This window comes from Lissotriton vulgaris, chromosome 2_1, assembly GCF_964263255.1.
Source record: "Lissotriton vulgaris chromosome 2_1, aLisVul1.2, whole genome shotgun sequence".
NCBI classification, from domain to species: domain Eukaryota; kingdom Metazoa; phylum Chordata; class Amphibia; order Caudata; family Salamandridae; genus Lissotriton; species Lissotriton vulgaris.
This window is the reverse complement of record NC_141687.1, coordinates 1,471,766,459-1,471,792,298: the sequence shown is the minus strand read 5'-3', so window position 1 is coordinate 1,471,792,298 and position 25,840 is coordinate 1,471,766,459. Positions and strand designations below refer to the sequence as shown.

The window sequence follows — 25,840 nt, the reverse complement described above, 5'->3', positions numbered from 1 at the left end:
CTTTCTCTAGATGATGTAAAAGCTGTCATAAGGGGAAGGTGGGGGTGGCTCCTCTGTGAGCATCAGTCATCCCTGATTAGTCTCTTTTGGCCACTGTGCCACATTTGCCTCTCCACACTTGATCACACTATCATATGGTCGTATCAGCCCAGTGATGCATTCTCTCTTTAGGACAAACTGCTAAACATCAATTTGTCCCGGTCTGCAGCCTTACCCTAGTGTATATTTTGAGCCAATGGTTGCCGGTGGAGCCCACTAGCACTCATTTTTGGGGATCAGCCCTTACTTTTCCTCATCAGACATTGGCTATGAGCAAAAGAGGGGAACGCACACAGAGAGTAAAGTAGTACAAAGATAACGTCGGGAAAAAAACCATTGCAAACGGACAATGTAGGAACCTGCAAAACTGAAATAAATAAAGGAGCAAGGAGTGGCTGATGATGGAAGAGCCATGCGGTTGATTTAAGACTGCAGCCTTGGTATTGAGTGCAGCCACATTTAAAAGCACCGGATTTCTGAGCAAAACTTTTGTGCACCAGCTCACATTCTACTAGAAATTAAGCACTGTCTTCACCATCTGGGAGTCTGTTACTTATGTGTGACAAGCCAATTCTAACCATCTTCATTACCACAAGCCCCTTAATATCCAGAGATAATTAGCTTATGCAAGGCTGGGTAATCTAGGAACATAGCTAATATACATGACCCTTATGCACCTCCAGCATTAACCTCTGTGCCGAGTCTGTTTCATAGCTCTTTTTTTCTAACTTGTAGTCATTCTGCAATGTTGCCACACTGCTGTAGAGCATAGCTACAAGACATAGTCAAAGCCAATAGCTCTTGCATAGGGGAAACATATTGGCTTTGCCAATGCTTGTTCACATTTGGGGCACTTTGCGGTTCAGCCTTCATAATCTTTTCCACTAAGAATATTCAGCCCAAATGTGCATACTTTCCCCCTATAAGGACATGTACAGTGGGATTGTGATGTCCCCTGCAATTGCCTGAGAAAACAGCCAAAATGGTTTCTTAACAGAAAGATTTGCTGTGCTAAGATTGCCTTCTTCACAGTTTTCAGGCACATGCAGAGCAGACAAAATACATTCCACCACAGCTTTTTTTTGTTTTTAAGTGGGGATCAATAGATCCTCCTTTTGTCATTTATTCCTAATGGTCCTATGCATGGGAGAAAATGTATAAAACCAAGGCTTTGGCGTGTGGGATAGTTAGAAGGGAGGCACAAACAACCAAGATGCCAGACCGTGACACTTAGGTCTTGTAAATGTTCTACTTATTTATAAACAAAATATCATCTTTTGAACTTAGTGAGCTGCACCTACCTTAAAGTCCTTCTCAAGGGTAGTACGACCTTCAGCTCCCTGGAGGAGGGAGGGCTGAGAGCTACGCCGTACCCCAGAAAGGCCCTCTTCCCATGCTGTTAGTGTGAAATTGCTAGGCCAGGAAGGACCCACATGCCCCAGCCAAAAAGAATCCTGTTCTGGGTTTGTAGTTTGTAGGGAAGTGGAGCATAGACAGCGCCAAGACACTACATGTGAAGCCAAAACTCGTGTCCAAAACAGTCTAGTCATGGGGGATTTTAACTGTCACCTCTGCCCAGCCCTTTTCCCAATAGACGTGACATGGTCTCGATGCCCAGAGGACAATGGAGCCCACTTTGAGCACACAGTAGAAGGTGATGCCTTAACAAAATTCTTGATGAATCAGGATCTGGTACACACCATGAATATGGTGAATATGCCAAAGGATGAGATCCTGACACCCACCTTTAAAGGCAGAGGATGCTCATCGTATATTGATTACATTATCGCCTCAAGGGCTTTTGCAAACAGAATTTCTAGGGTTGGTATTGAATGGAACCCGTTTAGCGATCACAACCCTTTGGTGTTAGATATATTATACCAGTTCGCCCCAACTCGGGGAAATCCTGTAGCAGTATCCGAGAGGGTTACTGATCAGGGCAGACGCCTAAGGTGGTCTAAGATTGATGGGGATAGGTTTTACAAATCACTGATGGAGAAGGGGAAAACAGCTTTTGGGGCGTGTTTAGACGAGACAATTGAAGGGCGGCAGCTACTTATAGCATTTGAACACATAGCACACTTGGTAGATGGGATGTTAAACACTAGCGCCCCGGCCAAAGAGATTGGTAGTCAGCCGCGATGGTTCGACAGACTGCTCTAAAGCCTTGAGGGAGCTCAAAGATAGTATCAAAGTAAAGCCCAGGGACCCGGGTTGCGTCCTGCAGAAGAAAATATAAAAGAGAGTTGAGCAGGAGGAAAAAGGCATTACAAGCAGAAGGTTGGGCGGACCTTAGAGAAGCGGGGGAAAAGAGGGACATGACAGAATTTTGGAGAATTATCAACAGACCCACTTTCCAGGATGACATGGCCCCCAAATTAGGTACAAACATCACGCCTGATATGTGGATTTCTCACTATAGCAGTCTATACAATCATGAAACAGACACACAGCATGAAAAAGGGAATGCAGACCAAGGTCAGCTTGTAGTTTTTTCCCTAAAGGAAATTAAGGTCGGGATTGAGGGGCTATCTAAAAATAAAGCACCTGGCCCGGATGGAATCCCGCCTGATTCGTTCCTCAGCTCGGTGGAGTTATGGGCCCCTATAATGACGAGAGTTAACAATACTGCAATCCGCTGTGGCTTACCGCCCTCCTGGTCTACAGCTACCATTGTCCCTATTTTTAAAAAGGGTAACAGGGACGACCCTCAATGTTATCGTTCCAATTCCCCGATTGATGTATCCGCCAAAATCCTGGGAAGAGGGATATTAAACCGGTTGTCTGAGTGGACAGAAGCAAATAATATTACCTCAGACGCACAGTATGGTTTTAGGGTGGGTCGTTCCACAAGTGACCAATGCTTGAACCTCTATATGATAGCAGCCAAATACACCTTGGCCAGTGATGAATCCCTTTACATGGGGTTCATGGATCTGGCAGCTGCTTTCGATCATGTTAACAGGGGCAAGCTTTGGAACATGATGACCAGCATGGGGATAGAGGTTAGCCTCATTAACATTTTAAGGGAATTGCACAGTAACACCTCAGCACAAGTCAGGTATAACATGAGGGTGGATGCACTGACTCTTTCCAATGCAAAAGTGGGGTACGCCAAGGTTGTATCCTGGTGCCTTTTTTATTCTCCCTAAATATTGGTAACCTCGAGCAGTACCTTTGACAGTTGGGTTCTAACTGTCCCCGAGTAGGATCGCGTCATGTTCCCGTGTTACTTTACGCAGATGACGCAGTCCTCCTCGGGCGCACTCCAAATAGTTTACAGATTTTAATTGATGGTTTTGTTTCTTTTATGGGCTCATTAGACCTTTCTGTTAATCTGGGTAAATCCTATGTTTTATCGGTCGGTAAAAAACCTTCTAATAAATGTACCTTCATGATAGGGAGTCATAAGATGGAGAAGGTCAAATCTTTCTCATATCTGGGCTTACTATTTGAAGGGTTATTACAATTTAACGCCCTGATAGAAGATCGTTGCCATAAAATGAATGCCACCAATGGGGCAATAGCTGGTTATGGCCGAAGGCTGGGGAGGTGGTGCCCCGAACAGGTGATGATCCTGTACAACTCAATGTGCTGCTCTAAAGTTATTTATGGGGCAGAGGTGTGGGGCTTTGTAAATACCTGCCAACTGCAGCGGGAGGAGAACAAACATCTACGCTCCGTCCTGAAAGCCCCACACAGTTTAGCGGCTGAAATAGCACACAGGGAGCTAGGGATCCCTACCTTGAAGATTTGATAAAGGTTAGGCCAATCTTAGCCTGGCTTAAAATCTGGATAAACCCAGAGGCGAGCCTAAGCAGGGAAATATTGAAGGACTGCTTGGGCAGAGATAAATGGTCGCGAATCCCGTGGCTCATTCATGTAAAGTCTGTACTGGTTACCCTGGGTCTAGGGAATCTCTTCACCGATCCGACAGTTATCATCCCCCAGCATAAGACAATTGTTAAAAAAGCGTTTTTTGCACATAAAGCCGCACAGAGAACTGAACAAGAAAGGGCTAAAACCACGGTGTGTGCATATAACCTGGTAAAGACCTCAGAAGGAATGGAACCTTACCTATATTTATTACATAATGCACAGGAAAGGTTTTTAATGAACCGTTTTAGGCTCAACTTTTTACCATATTTATTGGGATCACCATTAGGGTATTCATCCACTATTGAGCAGAAGGGAACCTGGGGCTGCGACAATAGGTCTCCGCAGGATTCCCTTCATTTTGTATTGCTATGTCCATTTTATACTGAACCCAGGCGTAGATTCCTGGTAGAGGTCCTGAAAAAATCTAACATAAAACGTGCTAAATAGGCTTTGATTTTTTTACAACAGGCGTCGGACCCTCTTACACTGTGCTGTGTTATTCATTTTATTGAAGTATCTGTTCGATTAAGAGCAACTAGAGGGGGGGGGGGGGGGATTGTGAGCCTTTTGTGATTGTTTTTATTTTTAATGAACTATAATGTTTTATTCATTGGGCCTTTGCTGTAGTATTTACACTAGGACTCATGTTAATTTGGTGGTTTGTTTTTTAAAAAGAAATTAACTGAATGTATACTGTATGTTTGTACTTTTATGGTGATTTTTAATCATCGAATAAAGAATCCAATAGTAATAATAGTAGTTAAACTATCATCCCTAGGCAGCAATCCTTTCTGAAAGGGAAGGAGTTGTTGGTTTCCAGAAAATATACCTGCTCAAGGAGTCATCCTGCAGTCCCTGAGCAGAAATCCTTTCAGTAGTACTGCTGAAAGCTGATAACGAATGCTGCATGCCAACTACCACCAAGTCATACTACATCTTCCAACTACGAGGGACCTGAAATGCCCCTAGAAACAAGGGTTTATTTTTGGTCATTAAAGAAATATGGACTATGGAGCCAGGCTACCAGTGACAAGGCATGCCTTCTTCTGGCTTTTACACATCATCTGCAGTGTAACTCCCTTGGGGGATTGGAGTGCCTCCTACATTCCAAAGATATAATTTTTGCTCAAGTGGCAAAAATAGATACAAAGTGGGGAGCTAGGCTTCCCGCCACCCGCGTGCCTCACTCTGGTGTCTCAACCCATTGTCTGCATTTCATCTTCACTCAGAAGCAGATCAGTGGAGGTAGCCCTTGACTTACCTAAGTTAGGAGCCTGAAATAGCTCGATACAAGGGGCATTTATTGTCAGCAATAAAAGATATGGAGTGGGGAGCCTAGCTTCTGGACACAAGGTGTGCCTCGCACCACCTCTACCCTTCATCTCAATTCCTTTCCCCACCTTTGGAGCAGATTGCCAGGGAGTCTGGGTGGAGTTAGGCTTCTGTCAAGAGATGCCTGCCCTACTATTCACAACTCATAGTGTCTGCGTCATGTCCCCGTGGGATGGGTAGACTGGAAGTAAACTACAGTCTTCAAGGGGGTAGAAAGAATGTCTGTGCTTCAGGTGTAAGGATCCAGGGGCAAAGGACTTTCTATTTATTGGATTTCGGCCGGGTGGGAGGAGGGTGGCATAGTGGGAGTGCCATTAAGGGACAACTCCCATTCATTCACCCTGGTGTGCAGTGCTTCCGTCCATCTGGGGGTGCATAAACTGGGGGTATATTCTACTATATACCACTATCTACCACGCAGGGTGAAGAAAGCATATGAGCACTGAGATGAGGGTTAAGATCGGCCATACACCAAATGTATTTTTAACACACACAAAAGAAAATCCCTGTTGTCTAGAGTTGCTTTTTGTCACAGCGAGCCTACAGATCAGTTAATTTCCCCTTCCCTACAATCTGTCTCGTCCAGTGGAACAGAAGACTTACTGTACTTGGAAGGTGGGGTGTGGCCTGATGCCAGGTGGTACTAGACCCCATCCAATTACCTTTTTTATGTTTGCATATGAATTCCCTGGTAATTGGTGGAAATCTGCTTCCTTGGCTAGTCAGCCTCCTGATATGGCGTCCTAGGGGACCGAGAGGCTCCTGGGCCTTATCACTTCGCCCATTGCGGGTGTTTTGGGGCGGGGAGCAGGGGAGGGAGCTTGAAGGGAGGAATTCTCCTGAACTAAACAAAGGTCCTCGTGTCTAGAGGGCTAGTGGGTAGATTCCTCAGCAGGGTAGGGATTACCCTCCGGAAGCAATTGGTACAGAGATTACACATGGCTGCCCTACAAAGCTATAAAACTAACCACTGCAATTGCTAGAAATGTTTGTTTACACTAAACAAGCCTTTACTTGCTTAGGTCCAGTGAGAGATAACTGGATCACCCACCTACCAACAGGCTGCTTGCTCTCTTCACAGTGCCTCTGACATGATCAGGTTAAATTTATAATTACATGTGGCAAGCTAGTGTGATGGTTCATTATTATTTTAAGCCTCCGCCAAGCAAACAAAAAAAATCATGCTTCCCATAAACATGAGCAACAATCAAATGCACAACTTGTATGATTATTGACCCTTTTTAAAAACAATTCTCCCATAAGTGAACTGTAGCTCATTGATACCATAATACTATGACCTTACAACAACTGGCGTTAGTATAGTACGGTGTCTGAGTTTGTATGCCTGGAAGCCTTTGGATGTTTCTGGTGAGTACTTGGGTGTAGATTTGAATCTAGAAAAGTAGGTTAAGTCCTGTATTTCTACTTCCTGAGGAGATGAGCTGGTACCAGAACTGAGTGATATAGTGGTAGGGAGTGTTCTGTTTGTCGACCATCAGTGCCAGTTCTTGTTACTTTAATACTGCCCTGGAGTATACACCATCTGGCTCGTAGCATGGCATTAACAGCTGAGACGTAAACAGCGGAAAGCTAGCTACAGCCTGCGTGCCCCTCTTGTTCCACCGACCATCCTTCATTACTCACAAATGTTTTACAAATGATCGCTCTGGCAGGACACTTAGAATTGAGTGTCATTTTGTATTTCACTTCTTGGATCACAACAACTTGGTCTATTAAGCCTCAACTACTCACTCTCAAAGATTGTCTAGGCAAACGGGTCATTATCACTTTGGAGCAGTGATATACTAGTCATATTCCTGGGCACCAGTGGGAATAGAAAGTCACTCACTTGCGAAGAGTCAGAACCCTCAAATGGTCTAAATTCAGCAGAGAAGGCCTATCTCAAATCTTGTGTGAGGTGACAGCACTTAACCCTTCCAAGGAGCATAACTCTCATACACACATCCTAAACAAAGAAAGTTGCCTCAAGCTTATTTTTATTCCAAAACATGCCCGCTCTGCAATCCTTGGAGACTTGGATATTTAAATCTCCATTTCACGACAATGCCAACGAATTTCAAACACAGAGCCTGACTTTAAATTAGTCATCAAAACATCAGTTTTAATGAAACCAATATGGCTGAGCAAACGTGACACTAATAACCTCCCTGTCAGTCACCACATTCTCCCTGGCAGTCTTCCAGTCAGATCTACCGAGTGCTTGTGTTTGTATTCTGACGATATAAAGAGCAGTTTCCTGCTGCCTCCTTCCCCTAATTGCAATGTACATAATGTCACCCACTCCACCCTGTCCATCTTGATTAATTATCAGGTCACAAAAAGAGCACGAGGCACTGCATTTACATAGCCGCTGCCTATCCGAACATAATCAACTGGAGATTAGCATAAGGGCTAGAGAAATGAATCGCACCTCTTTAGATGTTATGCATTTTCTTCAGCTGAGCCATATTCGGCACGTGGCAGGTGCGCCAGGGCTTCCTGCACCCCTGGGTTTCCACTCGTTTGTGTACGGTGGGAGTGCTCAGGGCGGGCTCGGGGGTACTCACTGCACACAGGGCTCCAGAGATTAAATTGTAAAGGAAAACGTGCCAGGACCCACAGTTTTAATCAGAAGCCCATTTTCAGCAATATCAAAGAAAGGGCTGCTGAACACCCAGGCTGGGCAATCCTGATTTCACCTCTCATCCACCCAAACCCTTTGTCTCACTCTTGCAGGTTCTTTTTCATCCATGCTTTCTCCCTTTGTCACTGTTTTTCCCTCTTTCTCCACCTCCTTTCCCTCTCTTCCTCCTTTCACCCTTGTGTTTTTCTCTTTGTCTTGGGATTAAAGATTGAGGAAAAACAAGCACTGGTAAATGCATTAGGTTTCGCCTGTGAGTTTAATGATAAGCTGGTTTATATTGTAAGTTGTAGCTTGCGGAGTAGTTGTGCAATGTAAGTTACAAAAATTCAGTTAAAGTGTTGGGACTTTTTTACGTACAAAAAGGCAATATATTGTGCGGTTACTAGTGGTAGAGTGTGGGTAAATAACAGTAAAATATTGAAAATGAAAGAGGGAAATAATAAAATTATTTGATGTAATAGCAATATTATGAGTTTAAAGGAGTTCTGATAATTTGGGGGGCCAGTGCTACTGCACCTGCTGCACCATTCAAATAATGACCATAGTGCCTGTAAGATAACTGCATTTGTGACTGCCTGTTTAGTAGAAAAATATTGCAATATTGTGTTTAGAGGGGTTCCTAGAGCTTTGGGCCCCGGTGTCACTGCACCTGCTGCACCATTGAAATCTTGACCCTAGTGCCTGCAAGGTAAACAGTACTGGTGATGCTTATTTAATAGTTAAATATAGCAATATTTGGTGGTTAGAGGAGTTCTGACAAATGTAGGCCCCAGTGCCACTGCACCTGCAGCACGATTCAAATCAAGTCCCTTTCAACTGCAAGATAGCTGCAACTGTGCCTGCCTGTTTAGTAGTAAAATATAGCAATATTAGGTGTTTAGTGGAGTACCAAGAGCTTTTAGTCCTGGTGCTCCTGCATATGTTGCACCATTCAAATCATGACGTTATTGCCTGCTAGATAACTGCACTTATGACTGCCTGTTTAGTTGTAATCTATATAGCAATATTAGGTGTTTAGAGGAGTTATGATAACTTGTTGGCCCAGTGCCACTTCACCTGCTGCACCATTCAAATCAAGTCCCCTTTAACTGTAAGGTAACTGCAATTGTGACTGCCTGTTTAGTAGCCAAATATAGCAATATTATGTGTTTAGAGGAGTTCTGACAACTTTTGGGCCAAGTGCTACTGCACCTGTGGCACCATCCAATTCATGATTATCTGCAAGGTAACTGCACATGAGGTTGCCTGTTTAGGAATAAAATATAGCAATATTAGGGGTTTAGAGGGGTGCCTCGAGCTTTTGGTCCCGGGGCCACTGCACCTGCTGCACAACTGAAATCAGGACTCTAGTGCTTGTAGTTGTGACTGCCTGTTTAGTTATAAAATACATCACTATTAGATGTTTAGAGGAGTTCTGATATCTTTTGAGCCCAGTGTCGCTGCACCATTCAAATAATGACACCGTTGACTGCAAGATAACTGCACTTGTGACTGCCTGTTCAGTAGGTAAATATAACAATATTTGGTGTTTAGTGGAGTTATGACAACGTGTGGCCCTGGTGCCACTGCACCTGCTGCATCATTTAAATCAAGCCACTTTTAACTGCAAGGTAACTGAAATTGTGACTGCCTGTATAGTAGTCAAATATATAAATATTAGGTGTTCAGAGGAATTCTGACAACGTTTGGGCCGGTGCCACTGCACCTGCTGCGCCATTCAAATCATGACCCTGTTGTCTGCAAGGTAACTGCACTTGTGACTGACTGCCTGTTTAGTTCTACATTTTAACAATAATCTGGGTTTAGTGGGGTCACCATGCAAATTGTGGCCCTGTGGTCTGTGCGGTAACTGCACTTGTGGCTGCCTGTTTAGTAGTGAAATATAGCATAGCTCTTGTATATTAACTTTATTTTTAACCTGCAATGTTTATTACAACATTTAGAATTTGATCATAATGACCAAAAAGATTAAGTTGAAAAAAATCAATCTGATAAAGGCTAAAAAGTGCAAAAAAAGGTACTGAGGCTTGAATAGGAAATACCACAAACGTTCTAAGGCTAAAGGATCTGCTTTAGACAACTAAATAATAAAAAGCAAACATTCCAGCATACTGTTAGAAGCTGTCAGCCTTTTCCGTGGGAAGAGTTCTTATCTTGACAGTGAATGGGGCTTAAACAGGTTGAACATCTTTAGAAGTATTGTAAATGCATGCAGCCAGGGGAAGTTAACAAAAAAAAAAGGTTCCACACTAAAGTGAATGAACACAGTCTTTTGGCACAGGAACTGATGAGTCCCCTTTTACGATATATTGTATACAAGAGATTTCACAAGCACAGCGCAAGTACAGGCAAAACCTTATAAGTGCAGGGCCTGCCTGCAAAGGCAGGTTCAAATTAAGCACTGTTGAATTCACTTACCTACCCCGGAGTCCTTCAACCTGCTCTCTTCTTTCAGTATGAGGCTCTCATCGTCTTCCAAACTCACCACAAGCTCATTCGTCTAAAGCGGAGCAAAGAAAAAAAAATGCACTAAGACTGAAAAGTGCAATTAATTTGTCGAAATTTTCAGCCCAGTAAACTCACATCATGCCAGTTCATATTAATTAGGGTCTTATGTTTAAGAATATGTGTTCTTTTTTAAATTTCCATGTTGATTAATTTGTATCCATATTGTGTTAAGTGAAATATAGAATTTCACGGTTATCTGATAAATGAAATTGATAGTCATCCTCGAACACATCAGTTATATACCGCTTTGAGAAGGCATTAATACTCTTATCTGAACACATAAGCTCTGTCGTGCAAACACATGCACATCTGAAGCTATTTAAGTTTCATTAGGAAATTTCACTCATTTTTCTAAACTCCCTTTCTGTAAATCTGCACTGCCACCGAGCTGACCCTCCTTCACACCATCAGCATTGAGTCTTGCAAAAAATAGCCTACTTTTTTTCTGTGTAAGAATAAATAGGCAAGGAAACATGATTCCTTTTCTGTAATTTGTAAAACCTGTAGAAACAGAAATCAGAGAGCCGTAATGTTTAAAATAATAATAACAATGATACTTGCCTACATACTATGTCACCAACTTCCACAACACCATCACCATCTCCACTGATAACTCTCCCCCTTCACGCTGTATCCCAACACCCCCTTTTCTGGAGTACCCTCTGTAAACACCCCATAATGCAAGGAGGTCCATTGCTTTATAGCACAGCTTGCTCTTTACTAAACATACACATACCTTTGAGCCGTGTGCCTGATGAATAATCTTCATGGTATCTAAATTAGATAAAAACAGGATTAAGTGAAGAAAGGTATTCTTTAATCAATATGTGGCATGAACATGCATTTACACTCACCTGTTTACATTTATGCTTGATATAGCACATTCAAAATGGACAGTGATGTCCATCCCAAGTACAAGAGGGCCAAATCCAGGCCACACTAAAAGAATATGCAAAATAACAGTTGATGGACAGAATGCAGAACAATGTCATACATTCACCCAAGTACAGAGATCTGGGCCTAAATCCATTGTTTGTTTGCACTCCACACCACCACAGTTCAGACATGGCCATATGCAAATCGGCCTTGACCCTGTGCCTCATGGGAACAGTCAAGCCCGAACTGCCAAGCCATGTCTTTCCTGGACCGGAATCAAGCATCCTAGGACCTGTTTCTGGCTATCAGCCGTCTTCAGCCAGGATAGCTTGACTCCAGTGGTGTGGAGAGCATGGGACTCACGTCTGAGCATACCCATCCCACTCGGGGTGACAAATTCAAAACAACAATTGATGGACAGAATGCAGAACAATGTCATACATTCACCCCAGTACAGAGATCTGGGCCTAAATCCATCGTTTTTTTGCACTCCACACCACCCCAGTTCAGACATAGCCATATGCAAATTAGCCTTGACCCTGTGCCTCATGGGAACAGTCCAGCCAGAACTGCCAAGCCATGTCTTTCCTGGACCAGAATCAAGCATCCTAGGACCGGTTTCTGGCTATCAGCCGTCTTCAGCCAGGATAGCTTGACTCCAGTGGTGTGGAGAGAATGGGACTCACGTCTGAGCATACCCATCCCACTCGGGGTGACAAAAGCAATTCTGTTCTGCATTCTGTCCATCAATTGTTGTTTTTGCATTGGTCACCCGAGTGGGATGGGTATGCTCAGACGTGAGTCCCATGCTCTCCACACCACTGGAGTCAAGCTATCCTGGCTGAAGACGGCTGATAGCCAGAAAACGGTCCTATTTATTTTATTTATTACATTTATATGGCCTTGGATCTGAGTTAGGCTTGATAAGATGGAAGGTTATAAATAGGAATGCGGAGTCTATTGATTAAATAGCCAAGTTTTGATGCCCTTTCGGAATTGAAGGTACCTTGATTCAAGACGCAATTCGAGCGGCAGTGAGTTCCACAGAACCGGGGCCAAGTAGGCAAATGAGCGCCCGCCGAATCGTGCTCGTTTGAATCTAGGGACAGAAAATTTGGCCTGATGCATTGACCGAAGGTTTCTAGAGGGTAGATATTTATGCGCCAGCTTACATAGATAGGCAGGAGCTTCCCATGTGCCAATCCTGAACATATAGCACAGGGCTTTGAATTTGACTCTATTGGCTATCTTCAGCCAATGCAATTTCTTAAGATGTTTCACAACACTTGTTCGCCCCGGAAGATGGAGAAGCAGCCTTGCGGCCGCATTTTGCACGACCTGAAGTTGATTGATGATAGCTTTATTGGGTCCTAGATATAGGGTGTTCCCATAGTCAAGTCTGGAGCCAATGAGGGCCTGTAAAGCTGTTCTCTGCGCCCCTTCTGGAAGTTGCCATAGGATTTTCCTCAGCCATCTAAGGATGGCGAAACAAATTGAGTCAGTTTTAGCTGTTTGGGCACGTAGAGACAGTTTCTCATCAATTATCACCCCCAGGTTACGTGCGGATTGGACCGCTACCGGGGTAGGGCCCATTTCCGTCGGCCAATGAGTAGGACCCCAGAGTTCTTTGTGTTCCCCGAAAATGATCAACTCAGTTTTGTCCCCATTAAGTTTTAATTTCTTGGTATGCAGCCAGTCTGCCATTCTCAGAAGCCCGCTGCGAAGGGAGAAAGTGTTGGACTTGTCGGTGGTTGATAGAGAGAACACTAATTGTGTGTCATCCGCATAGGAATATTTTGTGAGACCCATTTCCTCCACTATTTTGGCCAGCGGGGTCACAAATATTGAAGAGCAGCGGGCTCAGTATGGAGCCCTGGGAGACCCCGTAAGGGGAGTTCAAGACATCAAAGGCATTGTTTTTGGAAAACACCTGTAAAGTCCAGTGAGAAAGAAATTGTTTCACTCATTCCAATGCTATGCCTCTTACCCCTATGTCCACCAGGGCCTGAGACAGGGTTTTGTGTGAGATGGTGTCAAATGCGGCACTCAAATCTAAAAGAATGAGTGCCACTGTGCCACCACTGTCCAATTCCTTACGAATCGCTTCAGTTACCCCTAATAGGGTGGACTCAGTAGAGTGGCCCCTTCTAAACCCCAATTGGGAGGGGTGTAGTAGCATGTTGCTGTTAACAAAATCCGCTAGTAGTTTGTTCACATGTTTTTCCAGGATTTTGGAAAAAATAGGCAGAAGCGATATTGGGCGAAAGTTAGAAAATACCTCCGGTCTCCATTAGCCTTTTTCAGCAGAGGTACCACCATAGTATTTCCTTAAAAGTAGTGGTGTCTAGTGGTGGCCAGGCAGTGAGTAGATACTCAGGGATATTGTCCCTATTGTCAGACTCCTTAAGAGTGGGGGTCAACCGTGGGATGGCTGTAGCATCGCAACCTTCAATGAAATTAGAATAGATCTTGTCTATTTTCTCATTAAAAAAGTTAGCAACAAGATTGCATTGTGTGGTAGACAATGTCGGGGGTTCTGGTTGGAGTGCCGCTCCTGCCAGGTCCTTTAGGACTTTAAAAAGAGTGCTGGGATTACATTGGACTTCTAAAATTGTGTTTTTAGTGTGGCCTCCCTTAGCTATTTTGCAAGACAAGTGGTAGGCATTGAGCGCCAGCTTATAAACTTCATTGCTGGCTGTATCATTGTGAAGACGAAGCGGCCCTTAGCTCCCCGAGGCGGCGTCCGAGCATGTTGCCCCTGACCTCCGGGACCGGTCATGCAGCGTCCCTAACTTGCAGGGCTCCTCCTCTCTCTCTTCCCCTACAGGACCCGGCAGCATCAACCGAAAACGGAAGACCGGAAGCGAACTCCCATAACCCCGGAAGTGAGGCGACACTTGAGGAACCGGAAACGACAGCCGCCGACCCCGGAAGTGCTCTTCCGGAACCCTGCCCAGAACACAGAAATGCCGTCAGCAAGGAAGGAAAGCCATTCCAAGCAGCGGAATCGTGGCAGGAGGCAGCGGCAAGCGAAGAACCATTGACGGCGAGCGGAGCGGCCCAGAAGAACCGAGACGAGGACGAAGAGGAGGACGTCTGGACTGAAGACTGGTGGCGTCCTCAGGAGGTGGCTGGAGAGCGGCAGCAACTCGGATGAGAGTATCCTTTCTCCGTGTTCCCCTGTAGTTAACTGTAAATATTGTAAAAATAGCCTCACGAGCACGAAACCACTGTATATTGTATTCTATCACCTGCACTGTAGAGAAGACCCGAGCACCGTTGCCCCGACACACGCAACACCCTCTTCCCATTCCCGCTTGCTTGCCTTTTCCCAACCTACCCCACCGTCCCCTCCTCACGGTCGGTTTTTGATTCCCTCACTCCCCGGTGTAGGTGTAAGTACTCAGAGGTCCTTTTGCCCAGGACGAACTGCCCTGTACTCTTCTCTACCTTCTATACCTCCGAGGAGTACCAGTGCCCTACTGTGGAAAAGACGACATCGGCCCAGCAGAAGAGCCCCTCCAGACGACCCCGCCCGCCAGGCCGTCATCCCTGTTACCCAGCCCTGCACATCCACCCGCGATTCACTCATCATACTCCGATCCGGAAAGACATTGGTCCTGGACTGTCAATAAATTCGCTGATCATAGCACACTATATCCGGCCTCCCCACCTGTTATTCCGGTCCGCCCGCACCCCTGCTCCACAATCATACTTTCTCCTCTACTGCCTCTCGAGCTTCTTACAGTTGCTTTTCTCTTCCTTCAATTTCTCCGTGAACCACGGATGCTTGATTCCGGTCCAGGAAAGACATGGCTTGGCAGTTCGGGCTGGACTGTTCCCATGAGGCACAGGGTCAAGGCTGATTTGCATATGGCCATGTCTGAACTGGGGTGGTGTGGAGTGCAAAAAAACGATGGATTTAGGCCCAGATCTCTGTACTGGGGTGAATGGATGACATTGTTCTGCATTCTGTCCATCAATTGTTGTTTTTACACTAAAAGAATACCCACACATTATAATTGTGATAATTGTGTATACAGTGAATCTAAATGGAATGTTCCTATACTCCGTGGTTATCCTTAAAATGTGGCACAAATCCTACGTCAACCAACGCTTGCCACCTTAGTGTTAAATATTGATGCTTTAGATTCTTCTTATTTAACTTCGGCCAAACAAGTAGCTAAACAGGGTCAGTGGCGTAGCTAGCGGGGGGGGGGACGTGGCGGGCAGACCGCCCCAGGCGGCACGAGTTTTAGGGGTGGCGGCAGGCCCCCTTCCCCCGCTCTTACCTGCAGCCGTCACTGGCACATGATTCGCCAGCCCCCCCTCCCATGCCCCCCCTTTGGCAGCCTGAGGCCTAGCTACACCACTGAACAGGGTACTGTGACTCTACTCCACATTAAGTAGGTACTCTTAAAAGGTACAGAGTAATGCTAAGACTCCAGGAGTGCCTATATTCACAGTGTGCACCACTGAAGTGGTGAAAAGCTCTCATAAAATCTTAGACCAGTCAATGTCTGTAATGTAATTATGTTTATAGAGGCTTTAACTTTTAGACAGCTGTGCCATCTGGTGTATATTTATGTTACAGTCTATGTTGTGGGGTCAGTGGGTCACTGGTCCCATCCTTGTATGCACACAATGATTCCTCTGTGAGTTACAAAGGTTTCTGTAAATTATTTCAGGCAGTGTTTGCAATCATCATTTTATTCATAATTTTCCTTTTTGTAGGTTATTGACATTTTGCCTTGTTCATTTTTGATTTGCATAATCTGATACAATCCTTATATACATCCAATGCATTTCGGGGTTGTCATACACCCCTTCATCAGGGAAAGGACTCTGTAAACACAAAGTATTTGAATCATAAATAATGTGAAAACGAAACGTATGTACAGTGTGCGCATGCATCATAGTGGGACCTAGATCGTGGGTAATTTTGGTAGCGGAGTGTAGAAAAGTGGGGGTAATTTATGGAATACACCATTCTGTGACCCGTTTATTCCCGAGTGAGGCAAGCGTGGTGTGCAGGTTCGGCACAAAAATGCTTACGTGTCTCGTTCAGAAAATTAGCGCATGTTCCTGCAAAGAAAGGCGTGGGGAAGCGTGTTAGTTGTCCGTAAGCGGTACTGCGGGTTTAAGCAGTGTTAGTATGGTTCCTAAGTTCAAACTAACCTTGGTGGTTATGAGTAGGGTCCTCCTTTCTTAGACGCTGGTTCTGGCGGAACGCCATTAACCGCGTTTCGTTTCATTAAAGAGGCGTGGTCACGTGGGTTAGTAGGAAGATGCTGGGAGTGTTTCTGGCCGGTTAAAGAGACAGTGTGATGCTATCGCGCGTTCGGATAAAGTTAAAAACGCCGTGCAGTCTGGGCATAGTAGTTGTGTTACGACGAGCGGGTAGATTGGGTGGTGTGGTATGAGAGGGGTAGGGCAGTGGGTTAAACGGGGGATGTAGAGTGGCATACGAAAGAGCCGTATGGTAATACATAGGTGTGGTTCATAAGTCAAATTAAATCAAGATCAATCAATGATATAATATGTAATATTACAGACTAAAAGATACTAAAGAAAAACCGAAATTAACAAAAAGTCCTTAAATCAATCAGGAGTCACTGACTCGGTCCGTGAGCAACTTTTACAGGTAACAAGAGAGTTCGATTCTTTCATTAAGCCCCAATGGCTTCTGTGTGGAAAGTCTATGGATCCAGAAATTTTCTCTTTGGAGTAGGAATTTGGTGTTGTCTCTACCCTCTTGTTTGACAATGGTTTCCAATATCATGAATTTTAGCTGGGCGATGTTATGTTTCTCTTCGTGGAAGTGTACTGCTAGTGCTGATTTGGTGCTTTTCAGACGAATATTGGATTTATGTTCTGTGAGCCTGGTTTTGATTTTGCGTTCTGTCTTTCCGATGTATAGTTTTCCACACGGGCATTTAAGTGCATAAATGACATTGCTGGTGTCACATGTGGCGTTGACTTGAAGTTTGATCTTATTACCTTTCATCGGGTGGTTGATCGTGTTACCTCGAATAATGCAGTTACAGTTCCCGCAATTGCAGCATGGTTTCGTCCCTGTGTAGCTAGTTTGTTTTCTTGGTTTCTGTCGCACAAGTTCACCTAGGTTACGTGATCTAGTATATGCAAATAGCGGAGGTTCCTGAAAAATTTGATTAAAGTCTGGTTCCAGGATTAATCCCTTACAAAAATCGCTGTGCGCCAGCCCTACCTATACTACTGTATATTTATGTTACCACAGAGAAATTTGTGGAGTGAGAAAAACGAGAACAAAGGCCATGTTAGTTCTAGATCTTAAAGGCAAGGTGTGGCCTACTAGCCCCCACTGGGCTTTCCAGCTTTGAAACAGATGACAGATTCAACAGAAGAGAGATCAGTGGGCTCCCTGGAGCCAACCTTCCAGCCAAGTGGGGCAGTAACACGTCCCTGGCCAATGAACACTAACAAAGGAAGGACAGCCGTAAAGCATTGGGTGGGAATAAGAATCTACATATGCATGTATGGAGCAAAAGGCGTTATGTAGTGTGTGCAATTTTATGTCAAATATATTTTCAACGCCCCCGTAGGCAGATGAGACTCAGACAGGACTTGTGCGCAGGGTGTCAACCAAACAGGTGGTCTGTACATGGCGGCTTGACCCTTTTTGAATGAGGTCAAGAAGGTAGACTAGTTGAGAATAGTAAAATCTAAGTCTGTCAGGTTAGATCTGAGAGTGCTAGTGTAAGCTTAGAAAGAGACCTGGGGCCATATTATTCAGAGGGCGCAATTTTCCTGCTTGCACCACGGCGCATCTTTCAAAAGGTGTACCAGGCGCAAACAGGGAAAGTGTGCCCTGCTATGGTGAATGCACAGTCTTCAGGGCAGCCTGAAACTCACGCTGCCCTTTGGGCAGCGCATTCAAGTGAAATACGGAGCAGCTGCTACCAGCCTCTCTGTGTTTTACTGAGCAGGCGCCAATCCATCTGCACTTTCAAGAGGGAACAGAGCTCCCCTTGCAGGCTGGTGCAGTCAGTGACTGCACCTGCCTGCAGGGGAATGTCTGGAGGGGTCCATAGGCCCCCTGTTCCTCCTCCAGAGGACTGCCCTCTGGGGGAGCACTGGCAGTGAATCACCTTTTTATGGCGCACTAGCGGTGTGCCTCCTGATGGCTTCTTTGCCTTTGCGCTTGACTGTTCCCATTGGGTGCAGGGTCAAGACTGATTTGCATATGGCTGGGTTCAAACTGGAATGGCATGGGGAGCACAAAAATGATGGATTTAGGCCCAGATCTCTGTACTGGGATGAATGTATGACATTGTTCTGCATTCTGTCCATCAATTGTTCTTTTTACATTTCTCACCCCGCGCGGGACGGGTATGCCCATACATGGGTTCCGTGCCCTCCATGCCACTGGAGTCATGTTTTCCTGGATGATCAGTGGTGAAACCCTGAAACCGGTCCTAGGATGCTTGTTTCCAGTCCAGGGAGGACATGGCCTGGCAGTTCAGGCTGGACTGTTCCCATTGGGCACAGGGTCAAGACTGATTTGCATATGGCTGGGTTCAAACTGCAATGGCATGCAGAGCAAAAAAACAATTGATTTAGGCAGAGATCTCTGTACTGAGGTGAATGTATGACATTGTTCTGCATTCTGTCCATCAATTGTTCTTTTTTAACACGTCCAGAAGCAGCGCGGGTGCAGCGGCAAAGAGATTCCCTCATTTGTATGGGGCCACTCCCCCATGTAAATGAGGAAATGCCCTCTCAAGATAGTGCTGGGGCTACATGTGCGCCAGCGCTATCAGTATTACAGAAGGGCCCACACAAGTGCGTAGTCACCACAAGCCTATCGAAAACTGTAACTATGTAATGTCATGCCATAGATGCATTCCATGCTGGACTGCAATGTGGGATTAGAAAGGCCATCCAGAGTCTGTTTTGAGGACGTTAAATATTGGCGGCGAGCGGAAGAATGTCACACTGCATGTATTAAATCAGCGATAAGCGGCTGCCATCAGCTGTAAGAGCATGAAGCGTTGTAGGCATTAGAGGCATCGTACAGTTATCAGAGGGCACACACAGCCACAGCGTTACTGAAGGATCAGTGCACAGGCTGGAAGGAGAATCCCTTGGAGGATTTGGACAAAAAGATACTGGTGTGGTCCATGCGAGCGTTTCAAATACAAATCGACATTAAGAGTCACAATTTTGAAGCCGGGCACATAAGCATCAGCGTTAACATCATCAGCGTTGAATCGCCATTTTTAAATCTGGCAAACTCAGCAATACCCAGCAGAGCAAACAGTCAGCAGTATTATTCGGTCCACATTAAAAACAACGCACAGCATAATGACCCACAACAAAAACAACTACATTAAACAGAAAACAGAGGCAAATGCACAGGAAGTAATAATGAACTGTCAAACAAAGTGAGATAACACGAGATCATACCAAAATCTCGGCAGCCATTTTATGATCAGATACACTCTCTTTGATAACAATGAGGCAGCCATTTTTGAGTCAGTCAGAAGGGTAAAAAGTTATCTCAAGTCATTTTTCTTCAATGAAAATAGCGATTTTCTTTCAAATTGTGATAACATAGGAAAACATGTCATGTGAAGAAACAAGTAAGCAAATGACAACAAACATGGACAGAGATGTATATAATGAGGAAAAAAATTTAGGAAGTGTTTCAAGTATAATTTTTCAAAGACCATTACCATTTGCTCCATCAGACCAAACAAACCATTGTACAAAGACGGCAAAAAATGGAGACGACGATTTGAACATTTTTTAAAAGCTACCTGTAAAAAATATTTTTATGAACAAGCAAAAAATCTATTACTTAATTTAGTGAGTGGTAAAGTGGAAGACTCAATAGTAACTTTTCCAGAACAAGAGAGAAACATGCATAAAGGACGCATGAAATGCCTACACAAAATATATGCTCCACAAAGAAACCTGGATTTGAGAGATATAATTTTAATATAGCTTACAAAGAGAAGATGAATCTATGGGTGAATACTAAGGAAACTCGTGACATTTTGTGAATTTGAAAAGTTTAACAATGAGGAAGCAATAAGACTAAGAATAGATAAAGGAGGAAATTCTGTACAATTCAGGAAGAAATTACTAGAAAAGATGTCTGATGTACAAATAATTGTATGCATGGCTCGAACAGAGGCACAGGTACAAAGATATGCCACCATGCAAGGAAGAATGAAACTAATGGAACAGGTTTGACAAATGTCAAAACAGAGGAGACGGAGGCAAAAAACAAAGTAAAGAAGAACAATTGTTACTTACCTGTAAACGGTGGTTCTCCAGTATTGGTGTCTTTCATAGATTTACATGCTTGAATATTCCCCGTCGGCGAAGTGGGAGCCCCACAGTAAATAAAATAGCAATAAAACTAATAATATATGTATATAAAAACATAATTACATACATTCCAAAACCATAAATACTTATAAGTACCAAGGTTAGCATTAACATATAGGAATACATTAGAAGAAAAAACACTTTTATAGCATATCCATGTCATTATTTTAGTCCAAAGTACAGCCAATCAGGCGCAAGCACCCCTCTAGAACCTTCACCCCAGAGACTCAGGCCCTCAGATTTTCGTAGCACAAGAGTGACAAAACAGTCTAGAAGGAGAAGCGAGCCTCTGAGGGGAGGTGGGTGGGTCGCATGTGAATCTATGAAAGACACCAATACTGGAGAGCCACCGGTTACAGGTAAGTAACAATTGTTTCATAGATTCACATGCTTGAATAGAATAGTGAGCAGTAATAGCTGGCCGCAAGACAAAATAGCAGTGCATTAGCATGAAAATAAAATGAAATGACATAAAGCTGCCAGACAGATAATAGAAGAAACCATACAGGTGGGGGGAAGGAAAGAGGCTCACCTTATTTAAAAAGATTGCGATCATCTCAAGGCAGTAGTGCTTTGTGAAAGTGTGCCTGCTGGACCACGTGGCTGCTCGACATATTTCGTGAATCGGCACACCAGCAAACAGGGCAGTAGAGGATGACATCGCCCTTGTGGAATGAGCTCTGACTGTAGATTGAAGAGGCTTGCCGGCCTTCCGATGACAGAATGAAGTTGTTGAGAAAATCCAACGTGCAATAGTTGGCTTGGTAACAGAACGCCCCTTGCGCATGCGTCCGTAAGCAACGAACAGTTGATCAGACCTACGAAAGGGCGCTGTCCTGTCGATGTAGAATTTAAGTAATCTTTTAACGTCCAATGAATGCAAACGTTGCTCCGCCGGAGATTGGGGATTAGCGAAGAATGTCTTTAAGAACGCTGGTTCATTGAGGTGAAAATCAGTTGGCACCTTAGGAATGAATGCCAGGTTGGTGCGAAGTAAAACACAGTCTGATTTGAATTGAAGGAAAGGAGGCTGAATGGTAAAGGCGTGGATATCACTCACGCGACGTGAGGAGGTGAAAGCAAGAAGAAGGGCCACCTTCCAGGTCAAAAATGTCAAATCCGCTTTGTGGTGGGCTCAAAAGGCGCCTTCATCAATTGCGCCAAAACAACATTGAGATGCCAGGTAGGAGGACGCCGCCGAATGGGCGGGAACATCCTGAACAGCCTCCTAAAAAACTGCCGAATGACTCTGGAAGAGTAGAGAGAGGAAGACCAATCTTGCAGAAAACGAGATATTGCCCCTAGGAAGACCTTCAAAGTGGAGTGGGAAAGTCCTAATTGAGCCAACTGTAGAAAGAACGGCAGAAGCTGAGCAGGAGAGGAGTGGATGTTGGCAGATGCACATCAGTGACAGAACCTTTTCCACTTTAGCTTGTAAGTCTTTACTGTGGAAGGAGCTCTCGCATTGGCAAGAACGTCTCTACATGCTGGCGAAATATTCAAGTGGGCAAATTCAAGGTGCTCAGGTTCCAGGCCGATAATTTGAGAGAGGAGGGGTCCTGATCACAGATCTGACCCTTGTCCATTGTGAGGAGATCCACTTGAGGATGAAGGAGGATGGGTTTGCATTGTGAGAGAAGCAGCAGTTCCGAGAACCAAGCTTGTCGAGGGCATCTGGGAGAGATCAGGAGAATGTGGCACGGCTGTCTCCGCATTTTCCACAACACTCGAGGAATCGGCGGAAAAGCGTAGGCGAATAGATTGCACCAGTCCATCAAAAGGGCAATCCCGCATGACCCTTGATGGGGAAGCCAGCTCTCATAAGACTGGCTTTTCCGGTTCACAGGGCTCGCAAAAAGAACCAAGTCCGGGCGATCCCACATCCGAAAGATGAAGTCAAGAGTCGGCTGATGCAACTCCCACTTGTGGGTCGAGGACGCGGACCTGCTGAGGGAATCCGCTAGGATGTTGGAGATGCCTGGTAGGTGAACCGCTGTCAGGATAATTTGGCGACGGAGTGCCCAGTCCCAGATGCTCTGTGCCAGCTGAGAAAGGAGCAGTGACTTGGAGCCGCCCTGTTTGTTTACATAGTGTATACTGGTGGTATTGTCGTTTTGAATGAGCACTGATTCTCCCTGGAGTAGAAGATGGAAAGACTTGAGCGCCAGGAAAATGGCCATTAGCTCCAGTCTGTTGATGTGCCAGGAACGTTGAGACAGGGTCCACTTGCCCTTTATGGATAGCCCCTGAAGATGTGCGCCCCAGCCTTCCAGGGAGGCATTTGTGGTAAGGACGAGCTTCGGAGCGATAGTTAGGAAAGAAGTACCGGCAGCGATGTTTGACGGTTGAGCCCACCATTGGAGAGCGGACCTCATCCGAGCGGTCACCAGGACCAGATCGTTGAAAGAGCCGGTGACCCGATGCCACTGTTTGTCCAGTTCCCCCTGAACTGGGCAACTCTTGAGCCTGCAATTTGGGATCAGGGAGATGCAGGAGGATGCCATCCCAAGAAAGGGCTGCAATACACAAACTGAAACGGACCCTTTTGAACGGATGAGAGCCACTAGGCGTAGAATCTGCAGCTAACGCTTACGAGACACGAATGCCTTCGCCAGCGAAGTATTCAGAGTGGCGCCTAGAAAGGTCCTGCAGGGAGCTGGATCGACCTGAGACTTCTCGGTGTTGATGGAGAGACCAAGGGAGTGGAATAGAGTCTGACAGAATTGAGTGTCCAGAGATGCCTGATGGCGAGCTTGCGACTTGATGAGGCAGTTGTCCAGGTAGGGAAAGATTTGAACGCCCTTCAAACGTAGATATGCCACCACCGGGGTTAGGACTTTCGTGAAGACGCAAGGGGCGGAACGAAGGCCAAATTGAAAGTATCTGCGCCCTACCCGGAAGCGCAAGTATTTGCGGTGTCTTGGAAGTATTGGCACGTGGAAATAAGCATCTTGGAGATCGATGGTGGTCATGAAGTCGTCCTTCGAGAGAAGGCGGAAAATTTCCGTGAGCGTGAGCATGCAGAAGGATTGGCACTTCAGGTATTTGTTCAGGGCTCTTAAGTCGAGGATCGGACGCCATTCGCCGGACTTCTTGAGGACGAGGACAAAACAGGAATAGATTCCCATCCCCTTCCGAGACTTGGGAACCACATCGATGGCACCTTTCTGAATAATGAGTCGAATTTGTTGAAAGAGCTCCTTGAGGTGAGCCGGAGGTGGACCAGTTGGAGGAGTGTTTGGAGGGAACTTGACAAACTCCAAAGCATGGCCTTTTGATACAATGTCCAGCACCCAACGGTCCGAGGTGATTGAAGACCAATTGGAAAAGAAAAGGGAGATTCGACCTCCAACTTTGAGCGGGGAAGGCAAGTCATTGCTTCTTAGAAGCAGAGCCTCTGTAGGAAGACTTTCCTCGGTAAGACTTGGTAGACTATTGCCAATAGGACTGCAGTGACTGGGAGGAATAGCTCTGATTTCTTTGGCCGTAGGAGCGGTACTGGTTGGATCCGCCACAAACAGAAGAGGAGGTGCCGCGTCCGCACCCACCACGAAAAGGCTGCTTGCGAAACTGCAAAGTGCCTAGGACATGAGCCGTCTCGTGTCCTTTTTGATGGTTTTAAGTGTATCGTCCACATGCTGGCCAAAGAGCGATTCGCCGTCATAGGGCATGTCGAGGATTTTTGCCTGAACCTCCTGGCGAAAAGAGGTGGAACAAAGCCAGCCCTGACGATGTAAAACGGCTGCTGACGAAAACCAGTGCACGCAAAGTCCACAGAGCAGTTGATAATCTCTGATGACGCTCTCTCTTCTTCCTGAAGAATCTTGAGAGCCTATGCTCTGGAGGGCTCAGGAATGAGGTCGATAAAAGAAGACATATCCAACAACATCTGGCGGTCGTAGCGCCCCAGAATGGCCAGAGAATTTGCAGCCCTCACAGTGGTAGAAGCCATAGTGGAAAATGTTCGTCCAATGGCATCAAGACAACGTCCCTCACGGTCAGGAGGAGCGGTAATAGGAGAAGACTGATTCCTGGAACGGGGCTGTGCGGCCTGGGTGATCACGGAATCTGGTTTAGGCTGCGCTACCAGGCAAGCTGGAGGACCCCGGAGCACTCTATATTTCTTCTTCAAACGAGGAAAAAGCGCCGGAATAGAATTTGGCATCTGCACCAGTTTGACACCCGCGTTCCAAATTAAGTCAATTATGGGCACTGCCCGGATCTGTTTAAGAGGTTGACTCTTGAAGTCATAAAGAAAACAGTCCTCATCCTTCAGAACCATAGGAAGTTTAAAGCGCAGCGCTGCTCATTCCACAAATTGTTGAAAACCAGCTATATCCAAAGGAGGCGAATCCCCTGGACCCGTAGGTAGCGGAGATGGTGACTGGATCTGATAATCGTACCAATCTGCCATGTTCCCATCATCATCAACCTCGCCGTCTTCCTGATCTGGGCGAACGTCATCATCCTCATAAACCGGTGCATGGACCTGAATAGAGGTTGTAGATGGTGCAGAATGCACAGTCGGCTCTGGCAGTCTAGGAGAGGGAGGAGCTGCTGTAGTTGCAGGCACCCTAGGTTGAGGAGACCCCTGGTGAGACGGTGGAAATCGTCTATTATAATCCTCTAACATGTATTGGAGATTAGAAATGAGGGAGAGCGGTATTTGTGCTGTGGGAACCTGAACAGAAGGTTCCTTCTCATGGAAGTAAGGATCTTCCTGATCATCCTCATAGTCCTGACATTTAATGACAAGCTCCGAAGGGCTTAGAGCTGCCCGGAATCCATCATGTTCCTCCTCATCAGAACCAGAGTCCTGCTCCAAACCCGTGGCAAAAAGAGGTGATGGAGACTGAGACTGACATGAAATCGGAAGCTGATCCAAAGGCACATGTTGACGTTGGTGCAGAGGGTCAACAGCAGGAGCCCCAGAACCAGATGAAGAAATTGGCACCAGAGGCAATGATGCGAAGGTAGACGTCGACAACAGTAACACCGTCGACGAAGCCGTCAACGAAACCGTCGACGGCTGTGGTCTTGCCGTCGACGGAGCTGCCACCGACGGAGCAGCCGTCAACGGAGCAGTCGTCGACGGAGCACCCACCGACGAAGAGGCTCTCTTCACAGCAAGCGTCGATGAAGATTTTGATGTCAACGAGACTCCCTTTTTAGACGTCGACGAAG

At 45.6% G+C, this 25,840-nt stretch overlaps 1 protein-coding gene across 7 annotated transcripts in view; it reads right to left on the bottom strand.

Moving 5' to 3' along the window:
* Positions 1-25,840, bottom strand: part of C2_1H2orf76 (chromosome 2_1 C2orf76 homolog) — a 196,425-nt gene that overhangs the window by 3,031 nt on the left and 167,554 nt on the right. For 5 of the 7 annotated variants that reach the window (XM_086957341.1, XM_086957339.1, XM_086957340.1 and 2 more), the window contains 2 exons: positions 11,139-11,176; positions 10,313-10,394 (listed from right to left, as the gene is read on the bottom strand). In XM_086957341.1, the coding sequence (XP_086813467.1) occupies positions 10,313-10,394; positions 11,139-11,176 (120 nt within the window). The remainder of the gene's footprint in view (positions 1-10,312; positions 10,395-11,138; positions 11,177-25,840) is intronic. The other 2 variants (XM_086957343.1, XM_086957344.1) reach the window with 1 other exon arrangement.